General features: G+C 45.4%; 1 protein-coding gene across 1 annotated transcript in view; it reads left to right on the top strand.

Annotated features, from left to right (window-relative positions):
* Positions 1-19,911, top strand: part of KALRN (kalirin RhoGEF kinase) — an 816,446-nt gene that overhangs the window by 267,780 nt on the left and 528,755 nt on the right. The window contains exon 3 of the mRNA XM_084807552.1: positions 17,314-17,388. Coding sequence (XP_084663678.1) covers positions 17,314-17,388 — 75 coding nt within the window. The remainder of the gene's footprint in view (positions 1-17,313; positions 17,389-19,911) is intronic.

Here is a 19,911-nt window from a genome sequence, read left to right on the forward strand (position 1 = left end):
ATTATCGGGGGTGAATGTGTGTGGAGAGCCACTTGGAGAATTTCAATGCTTACCTTTTCTGTTGGACAGGAAATCAAGCTTTAAAATATCACCACACGGAGGCTGCAGTCCTATACCCACCTATTTGGGAATAAGCCCCATTGAACATAATAGGACTTTCTTCTGTGTAGGCATGTATAGAATTACATTGCAGTTACGTACAGCTGCCAGTGGATGGACTCCACATAAGCTCATAATCCACTAAGTGCCAGATGTTGCGGGGCTCAAATCAGGAGCCCCACTCTTCCTCCCTAGTAAATCACTGTCCATATTTTGCCCCTATTTTTGCCTTTTCTTGACACCTTGTTCAAATTTTATTAGTGTGATTTCCTACTGTTGTGATTCTTGGGGTCTCTAGAAGTTAAATCTCAGAGTTGGGGGTGGGTGCCTCTTGTCTCTAAAGAAAAAACAAGTAAATTAAGGTGCCATGTGTCATTTCACATGTTGATGAGACTGATTTTGAAGTCTTGATAACAACAGGTGGTAGGATAAGCTTTCTATCTGACATGCTAGTTTTCTATATGCAGGGGTGGAGGGACAGTGTATGACCCCATATCTGCAGTGTGAAATGGCCTAGTCCAACCACAGCTGTGTCATGTACATCTGCTGATTATGCAGTTTAGCTCCACATGAGCTCACAAACAGAATGAGTATACACACACACACACACACACACACACAGTCTCACATATGTATGTGTATATATACACATGCATACATATATACAGTCAGGGCCAGAAATATTCGAACAAGGATAACTGGTTTGGCAGTTGGCCTCTGTACACCACCACATTGAAGTTGAAAGGAAACACACTGTTGGGAGCGGGACTTTCAGCTGTAATTCAAGGTTTGACAAAAGTGGGGCACTAACCATTCAGGAAGTACAGCCAGTGGCATACACACACACCCATCGTTGGTGGCTCATAAGTAATGGAACGAATGGCTGACAAGCAGCTGCATGGCCAGGTGTGGCCTGTTTCCTGGGTACCCCATGACCAATCAAGCAGATCAAAGGCCTGGAGGTGATTCTGAGTGTTACATTTGCATTTGGTAGCTGTTCACTGGAACTCCCAACATGAGGTCCAAAGAGGTGTCCATGCGAGTGAAGGAGGCTGTCATTAGGTTGAGAAAACAAAATAAACCCATCAGAGAGATAGCAAAAACAGTGGGAGTGGCCAACACAACAGTTTGGAACATCCTGAAAAAGAAGGAATTAACTGGCAAGCTCAGCAACAGCAAAAGGCCTGGAAGGCAACTAAAGTGGATGACTGCAGAATTCTACTGATGGTGAAGAAGAACCCTTTCACAACATCTAGCCAGGTCAAGAACGCTCTTGAAGAGGTAGGCATGTCATTGTCAACATCTACAGTCAAGAGACGGCTTTATGAATGTAAATACAGAGGCTTCACAACAAGGTGCAAACCACTGGTAATGCTCAAGAACAGACAGGCCAGATTAGCCTTTGCCAGCAAACACCGAAAAAAGCCTGCCCAGTTCTGGAATAAGATTCTTTGGACTGATGAAACCAAGATGAACTTGTACCAGAATGATGGGAAGAGAAAAGTATGGAGAAGGAAAGGAACAGCTCATGATCCAAAGCATACCACATCATCTGTCAAACGTGGTGGAGGCAGTGTTATGGCATGGGCATGTATGGCTGCCAGTGGAACCGGGTCACTGGTGTTTATTGATGACTTGACTGCTGATAAAAGCAGCAGGATGAATTCTGGAGTGTATAGGGCTATACTTTCTGCTCAGATTCAGCCGAATGCTGCCAGACTGATAGGACGCCGCTTCATATGGCAGATGGATAATGACCCAAAACATACAGCAAAAGCTACCCAAGAGTTTCTCCAGGCAAAGAAGTGGGATGTTCTTCAATGGCCAAGTCAGTCACCTGATCTCAACCCAATAGAGCATGCTTTTCACTTCCTGAAGACAAGACTGAAGGCAGAAAGACCCACAAACAAGCAGCAGCTGAAGGCAGCTGCAGTAAAGGCCTGGCAAAGCATCTCGAGGGAGGACACTCAGCATTTGGTCATGTCCATGGGTTCCAGACTTCAGGCAGTCATTGACTGCAAAGGATTTTTGTCCAGGTATAAAAGGCGATCCTTAAGTTTGAAATGATGTTGGTTTGTTCCATTACTTATGAGCCACCAACAATGGGTGTGTGTGCATGCCACTGGCTGTACTTCCTGAATGGTTAGTGGCCCACTTTTGTCAAACCCCTTGAATTACAGCTGAAAGTCTTGACTTTGCTCCCATCTGGGTGTGTTTCCTTTCAGCTTCAATGTGGTGGTGTACAGAGGCCAACTACCAAAACAGTTATCCTTGTTCCAATATTTCTGGCCCTGACTGTATATACAGAGAGAAAGAGAGAGAGAGAGAGAGAATTAACTTCCTGCATATTCTGAAATCTCACTGCCTTTGTGGAGCAGTGTTAGTATTCCTAAATAGTTCTTAATTACAGATGCATGCTTCAGTTGTTTTGTAACTGACAGGAAATAATGGCTGTCAAATTGCTATGGATACTACTGAGCTGAGGAAGACTTTAGATACCACTAAGTACTACAAAACACACACCACATACCCTGTGCTCTGAACTATTTCATGGGGAACTTTTGAAAGAGTTCACTCCCTGGAATCATGGAACCCAAACAGGCCATTGTCATAGGCAGACTAATCCCACTGCCCTATATGCCAAACCATTTGTTCCATCTAAGATAAAAGCTATATTCACTTTATAGCTAAAATTTATTCTCAGAAGAAAAAGATTTATGCCATCAGTGTGCGTTGGTTACACTTGATCCAAAACTAATATTTTTCTCCTGGTTTTCTTGTCCTGTCCTTCCTTCTGTTATATACGTCGCCGCCACTTGCTGTAACATCCTTCCCATTTCAAGCCGTATGGGTAGCTGAAGCTTTCCACAGAGTCGAAGCCCTTTGCCAAGGCTTGTCTGAGAGCCAACACTTTGGGCCCATTTTTAACGGGAAGGCCTGTCTCTGAGATTTCCTGCTTCTTGGATCTTCACACAGGAGCTGTCTTTGTAAAAAGAAAATCCTCCATCTTCCTTGCTGCCCTTTTTTTCTGCAGCACTAACCTGGCAGAGGGGTGTGTGGGATATTTTACTTTCCAGCCTGCATTAATTGCTAAGATTGTTATTCTTTACATAAGACATTTGGCAGTGCTGGGGTTGAAATGTGGTGCCTGAATGTACAAATATCAAAAGCATGGATGTCCCCCAGCTTGAGAGCTGGCCAAAGGAGAGGCAGAGCTTTCACAAAGGCACAGAAGTTTGTAGCAAAATATGCAAATATAATTAAAGCTCCTTACACCAGTGGCCTCTCAGAAAGATGCATTCTGGTATCTGATGTTAAAAAATGTCCCATGTTGCAACAGCTTTGAGCCAACAGCCACACCTTGCCTTTTTAGACAAGGAATATCCCCCTTGCCCTTGATTTGAAATATTACAGGAAGCAGCAGCAGTTTAAAATAGTGGGCACATTGACACGACACACTAGCCCATGATGGGTGACTAGCCATGGCTTGTTTTATGAACAACCCACAGTGTGTGGTTAGCACACGTGCCAGACAATCGGGCAAACAACCCACAGTGCATAGCTTATTTGCCCCCTCGTCTGCCCTCCCTCCCCCTCAGTCCTCCACCTGGCATCCCAGGGGACCTGGCAGCAGACCTGTGTTGTCTACTGCCAAGTCCCCCTTCCTGGCTCCGATCACAATCTTGAATATTTATTTATTTATTTATTCATTCATTCATTCATTTATTTCATTTCCATACCGCCCAATAGCCAAAGCTCTCTGGGCGGTTCACAAAAATTAAAACCAAACAACACACATTAAAACAATTTAAAATATATAGAACATTAAAACCACAATATAACAGTACAACCACAATAAAACCTAGCAGCAGTGCAGGAGTTTAAAATACAGATTTAAAACAGCAAAGATAAAAATTTAGAAAGCTAAAATACTAAAATGCCTGGGAAAATAAAAAGGTCTTCACCTGGCGCCGAAAGGAATACAATTAGGCACCAGGCGAACCTCACTAGGGAGCTCATTCCAGAGCCGGGGTGCCACAACAGAAAAAGCCCTCCTCCTAGTAGCCACCCGCCTCACTTCCTTTGGCAGGGGCTCACGGAGAAGGGCCACTGACGATGATCTTAAGGTCTGGGCAGGCACATATGGGAGGAGGCGATCTTCAGGTAACCTGGCCCCAAGCCGTTAAGGGCTTTGAATGTTAACACCAGCACTTTGAATCGGGCCCGGAAATGGACTGGCAGCCAGTGCAGCTGGAAAAGTACTGACATAATATGAGCTCGCAGGCCAGTCCCTGTTAATAATCTTGCTGCCCTATTTTGGACCAATTGAAGTTTCCGGACCGTTTTCAAAGGCAGCCCCACGTATAACGCATTGCAGTAATCCAGACGAGAAGTTATCAGAGCATGGATAACTGTAGCTAGGCTATCTCTGTCCAGATAAGGGCGTAGTTGGTATACCAGCCTAAGCTGATAAAAAGTGCTCCGTGCCACTGAGTTCACCTGTGCCTCAAGTGACAGTTCTGGATCCAAGAGCACCCCCAAACTACGAAGCTGATCCTTTAGGGGGAGTGCAACCCCCTCCAGAACAGGTTGAATATCACCTAGCTGGGCAGATGAACCACCCACTAACAGTACCTCCATCTTGTCTAGATTGAGTTTCAGTTTAGCCCTCATCCCGTCCATTACCGTGCCCAGGCACTGATTCAGAACAGCCACTGCCTCACCTGGTTTTGATGAGAAAGAGAGGTAGAGCTGGGTGTCATCTGCATATTGATGGCACCTCAGCCCACACCTCCGGATAATCTCCCCCAGCGGTTTCATGTAGATGTTAAACAGCATGGGGGATAAAATAGAGCCCTGTGGAACCCCATGGCACAATTGCCATGGCACAGAGCAATAATCCCCCAGCACCACCTTCTGGAATCGGCCATCCAAGTAGGAGTGGAACCACTGTAGTGCAGTGCCTCCAACTCCTAACCCAGACAACCTATCCAGAAGGATACCATGGTCGATGGTATCGAAAGCCGCTGAGAGGTCCAGGAGAATCAACAGGGTCGCACTCCCCCTGTCCCTCTCCCGGCAGAGGTCATCCCACAGGGTGACCAAGGCAGTTTCCGTTCCAAAACCAGGCCTGAAGCCCGATTGAAATGGATCTAGATAATCCGTTTCATTCAACAGTGCCTGGAGCTGTCCTACAACCACCCGCTCAAGCACCTTGCCCAGGAAGGGGATGTTGGCCACTGGCCTATAATTGTTAACATCCTCTGGGTCCAGGTTAGGCTCTTTCAGGAGTGGTCTTATTACTGCCTCTTTTAAAGCGGCAGGCACCACTCCTTCTCTCAAGGAGGAATTTACAACCTCCTGGACCCAGCCGGACAACCCCTCCTTTTTTGATTTAATAAGCCATGAAGGGCAAGGGTCAAGCACACAAGTGGTCGATCGGACTTGGCCAAGCACCTTGTCCGCATCCTCAGGCCTCAGTAACTGAAACTCATCCAATAAAACTGGACCAGTCGGTGCTCTGAACGCCTCTACCAATGGAACTGCATTAATGGTGGTGTCCAATTCATGACGAATCTGAGCGACTTTATCCTCAAAGTGCTGTGCAAACTTGTCACAGCGTGCTACCGAGGGTTCCACCGTCTCTCTCCCTGGCCCAGAATGTAACAGGCCGCGAACCACTCAGAAAAGCTCCGCTGGACGACACTGAGAAGATGCAATGCTGGTGGAAAAGAACCATCTCTTTGCCACCCTCACCGCCACAGAGTAGGCTCGATAGTGGGCTTTTACCTGTGTTTGGTCAGACTCAGTACGAGTTTTCCTCCACCTGCGTTCTAGCCATCTCCCCTCTTGCTTCATTGCCCTCAGCTCAGGTGTATACCAAGGAGCTGGCCGGGCTCTGCTCAGAGGGAGAGGGCGCTTGGGCGCTATCGTGTCAACCGCCCGAGTCATCTCTGTATTCCACAGAGCAACCTGGGCTTCGACAGGAGCACCAGCCATACCAGCAGGAAAATCCCCCAGATCCCTCTGGAATCCATCGGAATCCATTAATCTCCGGGGGCGGACTATTTTAATAGGTCCCCCACCCTTGCAGAGGGGGAAGGTCGCCAGGAGTCTAAACCTCAGCAGGAAGTGATCTGACTATGACAAAGGGACAGATGTTAATTCCTCCACTTTCAGATCACCATCCTCCTGCCCAGTCGGGAAAACCAGATCAAGCGTGTGTCCTTTTATATGTGTTGGGCCGATGACACGTTGGGACAGCCCCATGGTTGTCATGGCGGCCATGAAGTCCTGAGCCGCCCCGGATACAGCGGCCTCGGCATGGAAGTTGAGATCCCCCAGGACCATCATCCTAGATGGTGATCGGAGCCCTTTAAATGTGATCGGAGCCCTTTAAAAAAAAAATTCCTGGCCCTGTTTGTGCACAAAAATGGGACTGGGAAAATTTTTTCGCACTTCCCCCTTTTTTAATTCAAAAAAAATTGTGCACATCCCCGGGCATGGGAAAGTACTCCCCCGCCCAGTCCCATTTTTGTGTACAAAGTCCAGTACAACCCTATGGAGCTGGCTCCATAGGGTTGCACTGGAATCTAAAGGCATTCTGTGCTGGAAATTGGAGAGGGCTTGCTGCCAGGTGGCTCGCTGCCCGATGCCCTTTACCCATGATGGGTTGGCATGTCTGGGTTCGCACGACATGCCAACCCATTGTCAGTAAAACAACCCCTACTGCAGTTATCAGGATGGGTTGTTTGGGAAAAAACACCCAGCTTGATAAGAACAGTCCGAGTTCGGACAACACGCTAACCAACAATGGTTTCTTCCAGAAAACAAACTATCACTGGTTGGCATGTTGTGTGAACCCAGTCAGTGTCTCAGTATTGGGTTCTCATTTTTGTGGCCAGCTATTTTATCTTTCTATACCAAGGGTGGGCAACTTGTGGACCTTCAGTTGTTTTATCCATACATATTATAGTGGCCAAATTCAGACATCATGATCAACTATGATTTACAATAACATTTCTAGAACCCATACCATGATTTGCCCGATTATTTGGAAGTGCAATCCGTGGCTTAGAACTGTTTGCCTGCCTTAATTTTCTGTCTGCTCAGCCCTCCAGCCCCTAGTGGCTTCTGGAGGTGGAGCAGAAGTTGTAAATTAAATTTGTCAATTCATACATCACCCCGAACTATGGTTTCCACACACAGCTCAAAGCAAGGTTTCTGATTCCAGATTGACAGCCTCTCATAAACAATGATTCATCAATGCAGACATCACACTAAACCATAGTTAAACTTCCTTACATCTGGTTTGGTATAATGTCTCAACTGAGCCAAGAGAGCATGAGCAGATAGGTTTAATCACATCACACATGTGTTTCTGTTGTGCTTAATAATCCCATTAACTGGACAACAATTTACTTCGAGAAAATCCAATATCGGGCATCAACACTAAATTGGATTTGTATTGAGCGAGAAGGCAGACAATGACTACTGTCCTAGGCTTGCTTTAATTGGCCTTTCTCCTGACCCCGGCCTTTCTTGACCTTGTTGAAGCAGGGATGGGGAACCTCTGCCTGCAGGCCAGATAGACATGTGGGGGGAGGGGTTCCCCATCTGGCCTGCCAGCTTCTCCCCCAGGCCCACCTCCTTTCCTCCAGACTGGGAAATATCTTAATTCTGATCAGCAGCTGATCAGAGAATGCATTTTCCATGATACTCCCTCCCCCACACTGCATTTACTTTCAGAAAGACGCTGTTGGTGCCAGTTTATTGCCAGCTGCTGCCTCGGCTGGGAATGCTTCGCCTGCACTGCGTCCTCCCGATGCAGGAAGATGCAGTGCAGGCAGAGTTGCCTTTATCTAGATGGTGGCTGGACTGCTCCAGTCACTGCCTAGGCTGGGGACTCTTCACTCACATCACATCATCCCCGATGGGGGAAGGCGCAGTGTGGGTGAGTCCTTGGCATTGCACATTGCATGCCAAAGTGACTCGGATGGTACTGGGAGGAGCTGCTCCTCCCAGCACCTGCCGAGTCCCCTGCCACTGGCATCTCTGCTATTAGACCAGGTGGCAGAGCTTGGAGTCTCCATGCACTGCATGGGGAACCTCCATGGGCCAGATGTTCCCCATCCCTACCTTAGGGCCAAACTAAACATGATAGCAGCAGCCCTGTTAGATTATTCACAAATCTAATGTATAAAGTGGGGTTGGGAGGTATCTAATTTTCACATCAAAAAGGGTGCATAGGTGAGGAGAGCTGAATCCTCAGTCCTGTCTTACCTACTCAGGGCCTGTTTCTGCAGGCACATTTCTCCCAGCCCAACTTGCTTCTCATACTGGAACTGGGTTGAGGAGCAAAGGAGTTTGTATAATGCAGGAGTAAGGAACCTCTGGCATAGGAGCCAAATCTGATCCTTCCAGTGGTCTCCAGATGGCCATGCCCCCTTCCCCCTCCCCCCTCCCCCATTCCCTTTCCCCCAACCACCAATAATTTTGTACAGTTTCCCAGCTTTTGTGCAGCTTTTTCCCCATTCCAAATGGTTGAAATCCCTCTCCTTAGGCTTTGGTTACTGGGAGTAAGAGCTTTAAGCTTCAATGTGTTGGTAGCTTTTGTGTTTTGGTCTCACCCCTTTTGCCTTCTGGCCCCACCCATCACTGGAATGCAGCCCCCAAGAGTTTCTCCAAAATTGAAATTGGCCCTTAGGCTGAAAGAGTTTCCCCATCCCTGGTATAATGGATCATAATAAGGTAAGGAGGGGCTCAGCTTCCCTCACAATACTTTTTTTTCTTATTTACTGGATTGTTTTTTTTTTCTTTTCATTTTTGCTTCCCTTACTTGTGTATCCATGTTAAAATTAGATAACTGCAACCCTATTTATATGTGAACAGGGCAAACAGATGAACAGCAAATGTGGCTGCCACCATCACTTCTACTTTTGCCCTTCCAGAGGCAAGGGAGAAGGATGGGCATGGGTGGATGAACAGTGAGGGTGAGGTGATAAATGCAGACTTGCGTGTTGTTTTGGAGCATAAAGATATAGGCATAGTGTCCAAGTGAGGAGGATCTGGCAACCTTAGAGCTGATGGTGGCTGGATATACACTTACCACCTTTTTTCGCTTCCAATGAGGTTTCACCACCCACCTTTCACACTATGCGGTATGAATTGGAACCGGAATTTCCCACTTCCATGCTCCCGTTTTCAATACCCTAATATCCTGGCATTTCCCCTTAATGTGCTCTGATTTTCCGCCTTCGCTACCATATCCAGTCGTAGTCCCCTCCCCCGCCTGTCCATATGCAGCGGTGTTTGTATTTCCCCCCGGTCCAATCACAGCTCTCAACGGCCCCATGTCTTCTTCAGGCTACCGATCGCATAGCTTCCCTCAGCAGCCCCCGTTTCCTCAGCAACAAGCAAAGGGCTGGATGTGCGCATGCTTGTCTGATCTCGGAAGCTAAGTGGGGTTGGTCCCAGTCAGTGCTTGGATGGGAGACCACCTGGGAATCAGGCTTCCTGCACTGAGCAGGGGGTTGTTGTATCCCTTCAAATGAGAATAAGTTTTACCCCCTCCTATCCCCTGCTCTGGATGTTTTTTTTTAATTACGGCGTTATCCTCGCAGAATCGGGGCTTCTCCGTGATGTTTTTTTTCCTAATTGAGGCGTAAGCTTCAAAGTTGTGAAGATTCACAACTTCGAAGCTTTGAAGATCTTGCCTCAATTAGAAAAAAAAAAAAAACATGGCAGAGAAGTCCCGATTCTGTGAGGATAACGCCTTAATTTAAAAAAAACAACATCCGGAGCGGGGGGATAGGAGGGGGTAAAACTTAGTCTCATTTGAAGGGATACAACAACCCCCTGCTCATTGCAGGAAGCCTGATTCCCATCCAACTACTGACCGAGGCTGACCCCGCTTAGCATCCGAGATCAGACAAGCATGTGCAGGAAAACAGCACAGCACTCGAGTGTGAACTGAGCTTGCACATTTGATGAAGCACTGCAACGGGGAAAATGAGTGAGTGTGAATAATCACATTTTAATGTGAGAGCGTTTAACCCGATGGGACACCGAATTCATTGCAATGGCGGGCGCAATGTAGGTCGGCCCAGTGGTTCAGTAGCCTGTCTCGGAATGTTCCCTCACCTTCATATATTTTCCTCCACTTAGCCAAGGACATTTCTGTCCATTTTCTTATCTTTCGTCAGATATGTTATGGTTTAGCATTAGCTAGCCCATCTTCCATGTCTAAGCAAAGCAGCATCCTGAATACCCGTGTTTCCCTTTTTTCCTCTGATCATAGAACAGTAAATGCCAGGGATTACCAGAACAGTTAGTGGGGTGGCTTTTCTTCAAGGGTGAGCGGCACAGCTCTTCTACAAAGACAAAGTTAAGAGTTAGGAAGTTCCCTTGACTGTGGATGCACTTGTGCTGGTATAGTAATGAGAAATGTTGCAAAATGTGTATGTTTGAGAATTGCATGTATAAGAAATCCTGGCTGGTCAAGTTAATTTGCCTGATTTTTAGAGAGTTAACAGTAGGGATGTACGAAAGTCGCTTACCTTTAACGAAATTTGATTCGCGGTAAGGGGGAGGCGCTCCGTCCCTCCCCCCGAAATTCTGGCTGGGGGGGAGGCGCTCCATCCCTCCCCCCCGAAATTCTGGCAAGGGGGGGAGGCGCTCCGTCCCTCCACCCCCAAATCCTGGCCGGCCGGGCCCACAAATGGCGGCGGCCGTAGCCACCGCCATTTGTGTTCCTGCAGTCAGCCGTCATAGGCTACGTAAATGTTTACGTAGCCTATCACGGCTGAGTAAAAAAAAAAAAAAGGCACGTATGCAAATGGCGGCGCCCATGGGCGCCGCCATTTGCGTTCCTTATTTTGGCACGTCTTAGTCTACGTAAACATTTACGTAGACTACGGCGAAAATAAGGGGAACGCAAATAGCGTATTTGCGTTCCCCTTATTTTCGCTGTAGTCTATGTAAATGTTTACGTAGACTAAGATGTGCCAAAATAAGGAACGCAAATGGCGGCGCCCATGGGCGCCACCATTTGCATACGTGCTTTTTCCCCCTTTTTTTTAATCAGCCGTGATAGGCTACGTAAACATTTACGTAGCCTATCACGGTGTTTTTTAAAATTTAGCCGTGATAGGCTACATAAATCTTTACGTAGCCTATCACGTTTTGTTGTTGTTTTTTTAAAAAACTTGGAAATGGCGGTGGCGGCAGCCGGTCAGAAGACTGGCCACTGCCACCGCCGCCAAACCGCCGCCGCCACCAGGAAGATTCACCGAAGGTAAGTCCCGTCCCTGGGGGGGGCGGGGGGGCAGACTGTTTCGCCACCGATTTCGGGGGGCCGAATGCGCTGGCATTCGGCCTCCCCGAGATTCGTGGCAAAATTCTCTGACATCCCTAGTTAACAGAGGTAAAAAATAAGGTGATGCCCTTTTAAAAAATCACTTCAGTCAGCAGCTGTTGACTGTATTAAGACTGCATTTTAGTCTGGCCATATAACTGAACTAAGTTGTTATCATTTATCCTCAGTTGTGATTCAGTGGATAACAGTTTGTTTGCCACAAAACCGCTTTTCTCCTGTTCCAGACTTAAAAAGCGGTCTAGGGGGTGGGGAAGAGCAGGAAAGCTGGATGCAAAGTTATCACTGGTGTTGCATTTTACACGCTAACCAGCCCAAGGCTTATATACACAGTATTCCATAGGAAAAATTATAGACTGTCTTTCACAAATGGTGTCTAGTTTAAAATGGAAACATATACATAGGAAAGAAATATATTAGAAACAGCTGGGTATTTGAATGGAAACACTGTGATGTAAAATGTTCTGTGCATGCATATTTGCAAATTAAAAACCTGAGAAAAGCATCTTTTCCTAATTATTCCCTCCTTGTGACCTCAGTGCTAACACTTTGTGCTGCCTTTTTATCACTGGCTGCCTTTTTAACCTTTGTTGACTTACTAGTAAAAGCAGAATGAATTCTGAAAACACAGAATATTTCTTTTCTGGCTGCCTATGGAAATCTCCCTTTCCCCATGTGATGACAGTTAAAGGTTCTAAAAGGGCAAACTCTCTGACATCCCTCCGTTCTTACTACGTGTGTGGCTCACTGCTCTCTGGCTGCTAGTCTGAGAGAGACTTCACATCATACATTTTGACCATTAAACATAAATTAAATCTGTTTTTAGGGTATCTTGGACTATATACGAATCATGTTTTCAATGGGCTGCTTTTCTTCTTTTACCACTTTAAAATAAAGCTCTGCTCCTGTGACTTTAAAAGCAACCTGATGCACAGACATTCAGTGAGTTAATCTTGTTCCATCACTAATTTCCATGCCAGGTTAAAGTTCATATCTTTAATTTTTGTGGGTCAGGTTGCTCTTTAAGGCATAGGAGCATTAAAAGAAAAGAGAGCAACCCTAAAAATAGGTGTGCCGTAAACTGCAACAGTCTACAGTTGTGGTTGATTCGCATATGAACAAAAGTAATTCTGATGACAGAATCTTTATTTCTTTGTTTTTTAGATGATGCACTGCACATATGCAGCAGGCACCATTTCAGAAGAGGCATTCCCTCCTGTGTGTGAAAGAAGGGGGGTGTCTCTTCTAAGGAGGTGGCTGCCACCTGTGGTCTTTGTAAGAACTTGTGTAACCCTGTGGAGCGTTGCCTAAAGTGCAGCCCTTGGCCCTTAGGAGCTGCACAGGGGACTGAAGGATTGTGACGAGTCTCTGGCAGGATTTTCTGAGGAAATTCAGTGACAAAAGATAGTGAGGAAATGCAGAAAGACTAAATAAAAAAACACCATTCTGAGAAAACAGTGGAGGAGCTTTTTGCTGGCACATAGCCTTTACCTAGCCTTTGCTCCACAGCCACAGTGTGACAGACACTGAGGCCTACAGCTTCATCCCCCTCCAAGGCTGTGCAGTTGGAGAGAGATCTGAAAGATTCCCAACACTCACCTGTATATAACTACTGTTTTGTTTAGAGACTTATCTGACTCTTTTTCTCCTACTTCCTCCTCTTTTTTCTCTCAGTATTAAATAAATGTATGGTTAAAATAAATACAATTGTGAACCCAGGTCTCATAGCTCCCCTCAAAATAAGGGGTTGCTGGTGAGGAAAATGGGGTTACACTTGTATGAAGAAATTAACATTTTTAATATGTTGCCCCAATCTAATTAATTAATGGGAATGTTTACTTTTTGGGAGCACCCCATGCCTACTGTTTTTGAAGGCTTATGGGGGGTACATGATTTGGCTAAAATAGGGTGGAGCCAAGGGTGGGGCTTGTTAATTTTATTAAAGCCCCCTACCTCCCTCCACCCCTAATTTGAGCACTGGGTCCAAGAGTATTTCAATGTAACTGACACTCTTGGGGCTCCTTCACACTGGGCTTTTATTCCACTATTCAGATTGTTCCTTCATGGAAGTTTGCAGGATCTTTACATGACGCCATGACCCCGCTGTGACTCCCCAGGGCATTTCCTGCACTAAATGCCCTTTGTTCCATTTTTAAATAATGAGCTATCAAATTAACCCGTTGTGTTCTGCTTCAGTTCCCCCCTCCCCCCCCACCCGTCAAAAGAGTTAAAGTGGCAAGAAGAGGAGCGAGATCAATGAAAGATAATGGAAGACTCAGATACAGGCAGAAGGAGGGGGGAAGGGGAGGGAGGAAAGGAAGTGAGTGAAAAAGAGAGTCATTGTGATCCTGCATTTAAAACGGAAGCAGAAAGCCCTGTTTTAAATGTAGGATTTTAGGCTGGTGTAGCTTAGTGGTTAAGACGCTGAATTGCAGATCGGAAGTTTGGCAGAACAGCAGTTCGAGACCTGAGTGCTGCGTGACGGAGTGAGCTCCCGTCTTCAGTCCCAGTTTCTGCCAACCTAGCAGTTCGAAAGCAAGAAATTGCAAGTAGATAAATAGGTACCGCTTCGGCAGGAAAGGTAACAGCGTTCTGTGCACCTCGGTGTTCAGTCATGCCAGCCACATGACCACGGAAGCGTCTTCGGACAGCGCTGGCTCTTCAGCTTAGAAATGGAGATGAGCACCACACCCTAGAGTCGGACACGACTGGTTGGGGACACCTTTACCTTTACCTTTTTAGAGATGCCCTAGAGTTGTATAATCTACTTTCTAGAGCTCCAAGTGATATTCTGTAATAATTAAGAAAGTTTAGAATGAAGGGTTTTAATATGGAGACCAAGTGTGTAAGCTCCAAGTGACTGAGGCACATGAGTAACATTTGGGCTGGTGGGGAGAGAGTGCCATAGGGATGTAAATTCTCCAGGAGAAAATTATATGTATTTATTTATTTAAAACATTTGTATCCCGCCCTATATCATTAGGATCTCAGGGTGGCGTACAGATAAAATCAATTTAAACTGTGTAAAACAATAAATAATTTAAATAGCTAAAAACATATTAAGTCATTAAGCTAGCTAATACCAATTTAAACTCTAAAACCGTAAAACAGTTTAAACAGTGTACAAACTCAGGGAATCCAATTAACCCTCAAAGGCTTTGGTAAAAAGACATATTTTAACTTGGCGCTGAAATGAAACCAGTGTCTGTGCCAATCGGGCCTCCAAGGGGAGGGCATTCCACAACAGCAGAAAAAGCTCTCTCCCATGTCCCACTATAGTGCATGTCTTGCACTGGTAGGATGCAGAGGAGGGCATCTCCAACAGTTCTCAATCCTTCGGTAGGCATATATTCTCCAGGAGAAAATGCATTTAAGGGGCCTGTGTAACTGCCTGAGAGATTACAGCTATGAAACCAGTTGGCTAAAAGGAAACCTAGGAGAAAGGAGCTATCCACAGGAGCTATCCTCAGGGAAGTAGGATAGATTTGCCAACTTCAATATGGGACTGGGTGTAATTTCCCACTGCAGAACTCTGATGGCAGAAGCTACAGCTGTCTAAATTTTCCTTTTTACGAAGGTCCTAACAACAATGAAAGAACACATCCATTATTGAAACTTGTAACCCTTGAGCAGAAGCAAGCCTCCAAATAGGACTGATCACACCCCATACCATTAATTATGGCAATCTCACTCAAACTGTGTTAGTGGCACAAACTTTTCAGAAAACACCATGATTACTTTTGGGGTTAATATGTGAAACTTGGGATAAGTATGCTTCAAAAGACTGTATTTCCTTTCCCTGCTGACATTCAGATTTTCAGTTAAAACAACAACTACTCTTTAGAAAGAGAAAACTCAGAAAGCATATTACCGGATAGGGAAAGACCTTAGGAACTACTGTAGCTTAGTAACAGAACCCATGCTTTGTATGCAGAAGGTCCCAGCTTCAATCCCCCGGATCTCCGGGCAGGGCTAGGAAAGAATCCTCCCTAAGACCTTGGCAGGATTGTCAGCTCTGACTGCCAGTCAGTGTTGACAGTATGGGGGTAGATGAAGTAGTGGTCTGCCTCAATATAAGGCAGCTTCCTATGTTCTTACCTTCATTTCAGGCCAGTGGACAAAAATGGCTTTTAATCAAGTGGCTTATCTTCTGCTCTGTATCTCTTGGCATTTTAGCTAAGAAATGATGCATTTCTTTGTCTACCATAACCTTTGTTGACTTGACTATGTAGGTGGCTTTACAACTGCATAGTTCTTATGTGGCGGAGCATATATTGTATTCACTCCGCAGTTCCCCATAGCAACCAAAATGTTGTCCACCTTCAAACTCTTAAGCAACAGCTGAGCAGCCTCAGGTCTGCCAAGGAATGACTCATTCACCTTGGCAGAGAGCAGACATGCTCCTGGTTTTGGAATGGCAGGAAATCTGTATTTCATTGGCCTTCCTAGGGAGGACAAAGTGATGATTTATTAGTTCAATTCCTATGTTAGAGTGAATGAAGAGGAAGCTCCAGGGCCAAATAAGCAAGCCACCTTATAATACTTTTTGTTTTTGTGCACAGCACAGCAAATCATATTTGAACTGTAAGAAACCATAAGCCATCGTTGAAAGCCATTTGTAGCATTTACGCAACCATCTACTAGTGTTGCAGTGTTATTTTATCAGGTGCACTGAGCAAATTCTGAAAGTGGGTGGTATTAAAGGATATGTGATGGAGAGGCAGCCCTTTTAGGAACCATAATCCAGGGTATGCTATCTAGAAGGGAAAAAAAATCAGACTCCAGCCGCCTTCTCTGTTAAAGCAGGAATAACAGGATGCAGGCAAGCCAGTCCTTCCCATATGAAGCTCTTACTTACCTACTCTTTACTGCTTCAGACAGTGCAAAGCTGAAGTTGCTGCAGGAGGGTATAGATGTTAGAGTAGCAACAGGTCACTGAAGGAAGCCTTGGTAGGCTCAAGTTTTTTCTCACTGATTATCAAATCTGGGATCCCAGACATGTTGACATAAGAGTCCATGGAGGGAGACATTCGTAATATCCTATGGTTCTTGGGGTGCCCTCCCAGGGACTGTGGGATTGCACCCTTAGTCTATGTCTTTACATCCCTTGAAATTGTTTTATTTCTGAAATGAAGATCAGTGCACTGGTAGATTTTCTTCAGTGTATCTCCTATAGAATTGCCTAGTATTAGGGTTTCACAGTTTCATCCATCCTCTCCAGGGAGAGAAGTAAAATCTCAGGGTGTGGGCCCACAATCAGGGGCAGGCTATTTTCTGCATTTCTTGAGATGTTTACCACTTGCTCTGCACCCTGAGAATCCAGGCACAGGCAAGATTTTCCTTTGACCAGGCAGGTGCAATCCTTTGTCCCCTACCATGCACCAGTGGTGGCTTGCCAGGCACAACCCCTTGGCTCCCAGGTTCTGCTTCTTGCGTCTCAAGGTCTGAGCCATGAGAAACCTGGCAAATTTTAGTTCCTTGTCCTTTGTCACTGATTGTTTAGCTCACAGAAATAAACACTGCTCCCAAAGTGCTCTTCTCCTGGTTATGTTTGAACATAGATAACACCACAGCAGGATGGAAATGAAAACCTCATTTCATGGGCTGACTATGCAGAGCTCTTTATGGATATACAATAGATGTCATGCTGGCTTCTCTTCTTTTTATTTAGAAGACAAGTAGTGATGGAGCAAAGAGGTTTTTTTATGTCTTTTCCATTCTTCGACCACTAATTGCAGGAAATCATTTGGATTTGAGAGAATCTAGGACATAACATAAGCAGAGTCAAAAGGCAGAATTCCTTCTAATCGAATGTTGCTATTTTCTTTTCTGTTTTGCAGGATCTTTCCGAAATGATGGCTTAAAAGCTGCTGATGTCCTTCCCATACTAAAGGAAAAAGTGGCCTTTGTGTCAGGTGGGTTCATTGCTCCTTTCTTTTCATTTTTGAAGAGTGTGAGTGCGTTGTGCCAGTGAAAATTCAGAAAACTTGGCAACAGTGCTATATAAAATGCAGTTGTTTTAGAGCTTCATAGGGTTGGGAAACATTAAGGAACAGATTCTAATCTGTTGACTAGGATTAAGTAGTATTCTAACAGTGCAGTCCTAAGCATATCTACTCAGAAGTAAGTCCGATTGGGTTCTTAAAGACTATATGGCAGAGCATGTGCTTTGCATACAAAAGTTCCCATGTTAAATCCCTGTCATCTCCAGGTAGGGCTGGGAAAGACAACTGTCATAAACCACAGAGAAATGCTACTAAGTGTAGATAATACTGAGCTAGATAAACCAATGGTCTAACCCAGCATAAGGCAGCTTCCTAAATGTGCATAGGATGACAGACTAATCTACGTTATGCCTGGGTCCGCACGACATGATTGTGTGCGGGTTATTTGTGGAACCGTGGGTTGCTTGAACCCAGGACATTTTTCGCAGGGTAGCTTCCTAACCATGCAGTGTGGCTTATTTTTCTTGAGCAAGCCACCTTGAGAACCCATGGTTTGTTGTTAGGTTGTTCAGGGTGGTTAAAAGGCCACCCTAAAAGGCCTGAGGAAAATGTCCTGGGTTCAGACAACACACTAACCCATAGTTCAACAAACAACCCACATTTCAACAACAACCCATACTCAACCACTGTGTATGGATTAGTGTCTTGTATGAACAGTTCCAAGGGTCACTAATTTAAAAGTAACTTGTGAGGTAATTTTTGTTGTCTGAAATTGAAGGTGATGGCATATTGTTCTACATAGAGCTGAAATGCATTCAGGATTTTTGCAAACTTCAAATTCAGTTCCAATGACAAATTAAAACGAAATGTGTGGACAGGATGTGAGAATATTAAAATTATTAAAACTGCAATGTGAAGACAAAATGCATAGTCTTAACTCTAGGGTGGCCAAGTGCAGAAGATGGCAGAGCTCTTGTACCTTTAATTGTAGTATAGGAAGAGTACTTAGGTAGGTGTAGATTTTTTCACTCCTACCTGAATAGTTGCACCTGCCTAGATTTTCTGTCCTCCACAGTTGTTAAAGGTGAGGAGAAGGCTTTTGTCAAAGGCTTCTGCATCTGCCTGCCTTACTGAGCTCTGCTAATATCATGGACAGGAGAAACAAATACAAGGTAATATAGTGCTTTGTGTCTATAGGAGACATAATACAAAATGATAATCCAGACTTCAATCCTATGCACATAATTTCTTGGGAATAAGTTTCATGGCATATCAACCATAGTATCTCTCTGAACTGCCTGGCTGGCTGGGACTTGAAGGGCACCGTTTTACAGTTGTTCTGATTCTTCTTGGAAGGGTTATTTCAGAAGGTGGTACTGGGGGACTTCTGTTTAACACTATGGGCACTGGCCTATGTTGTCCCCCATGCTGCTTACTCTAGAAACAGAACTGCTGGGAGAGGCTGTCTGGAGTTTTGCAGTTCAGTATCATTAGTTTGTTGAGAACACCCAACTTAGAATCATAGAATCATAGAATAGTAGGGTTGGGAGGGGCCTACAAGGCCATCGAGTCCAACCCCCTGCTCAATGCAGGAATCCAAGTCAGAGCATCCCTGACAGATGGTTGTCCAGCCTCGTCTTGAAGGCCTCCAGTGTGGGAGAGCCCACCACCTCCCCAGGTAGTTAGTTCCACTGTCGTATTGCTCTAAAAGTCAGGAAGTTTTTCCTGATGTTCAGCTGGAATCTGGCTTCCTGTAACTTGAGCCCATTATTCCATGTCCTGCACTCTGGGATGATCGAGAAGAGATCCTGGCCTTCTTCTCTGTGACAACCTTTCAAGTACTTGAAGAGTGCTATCATATCTCCCCTCAGTCTTCTCTTCTCAAGGCTAAACATGCCCAGTTCTTTCAGTCTCTCTTCATAGGGCTTTGTTTCCAGTGCCCTGATTATCTTTGTTGCCCTCCTCTGAACCCTCTCCAGTTTGTCTGCATCCTTCTTAAAGTGTGGTGCCCAGAACTGGACACAGTACTCCAGATGAGGCCTAACCAGTGCTGAGTAGAGGGGAACTAGTACTTCCCGGGATTTGGAAGCAATGCTTCTATGAATGCAGCCCAAAATAGCATTTGCCTTTTTTGCAGCCCCATCACATTGTTGGCTCATATTCAGCTTGTGATCGACAACAATTCCAAGATCCTTCTCGCTTGTAGTGTGGTTGAGCCATGTATCCCCCATCTTGTAACTGTGCATTTGGTTTCTTTTTCCTAGGTGCAGAACTTGGCATTTGTCCCTATTAAATGTCATTCTGTTGTTTTCTGCCCAGTGCTCCAGTCTATCCAGATCACTTTGAATTTTGTTTCTGTCTTCCAAAGTATTAGCTATCCTGCCCAATTTTGTGTCACCTGCAAATTTGATCAGCGTTCCCTGCACCTCCTCCTCCAAGTCATTCATAAAAATGTTGAAGAGTACTGGGCCCAGGACTGAGCCCTGCGGTACC

This window comes from Heloderma suspectum, chromosome 1 (genome assembly GCF_057233095.1).
Source record: "Heloderma suspectum isolate Gila_16-S chromosome 1, 16-S_ref, whole genome shotgun sequence".
Lineage (NCBI taxonomy): Eukaryota > Metazoa > Chordata > Lepidosauria > Squamata > Helodermatidae > Heloderma > Heloderma suspectum.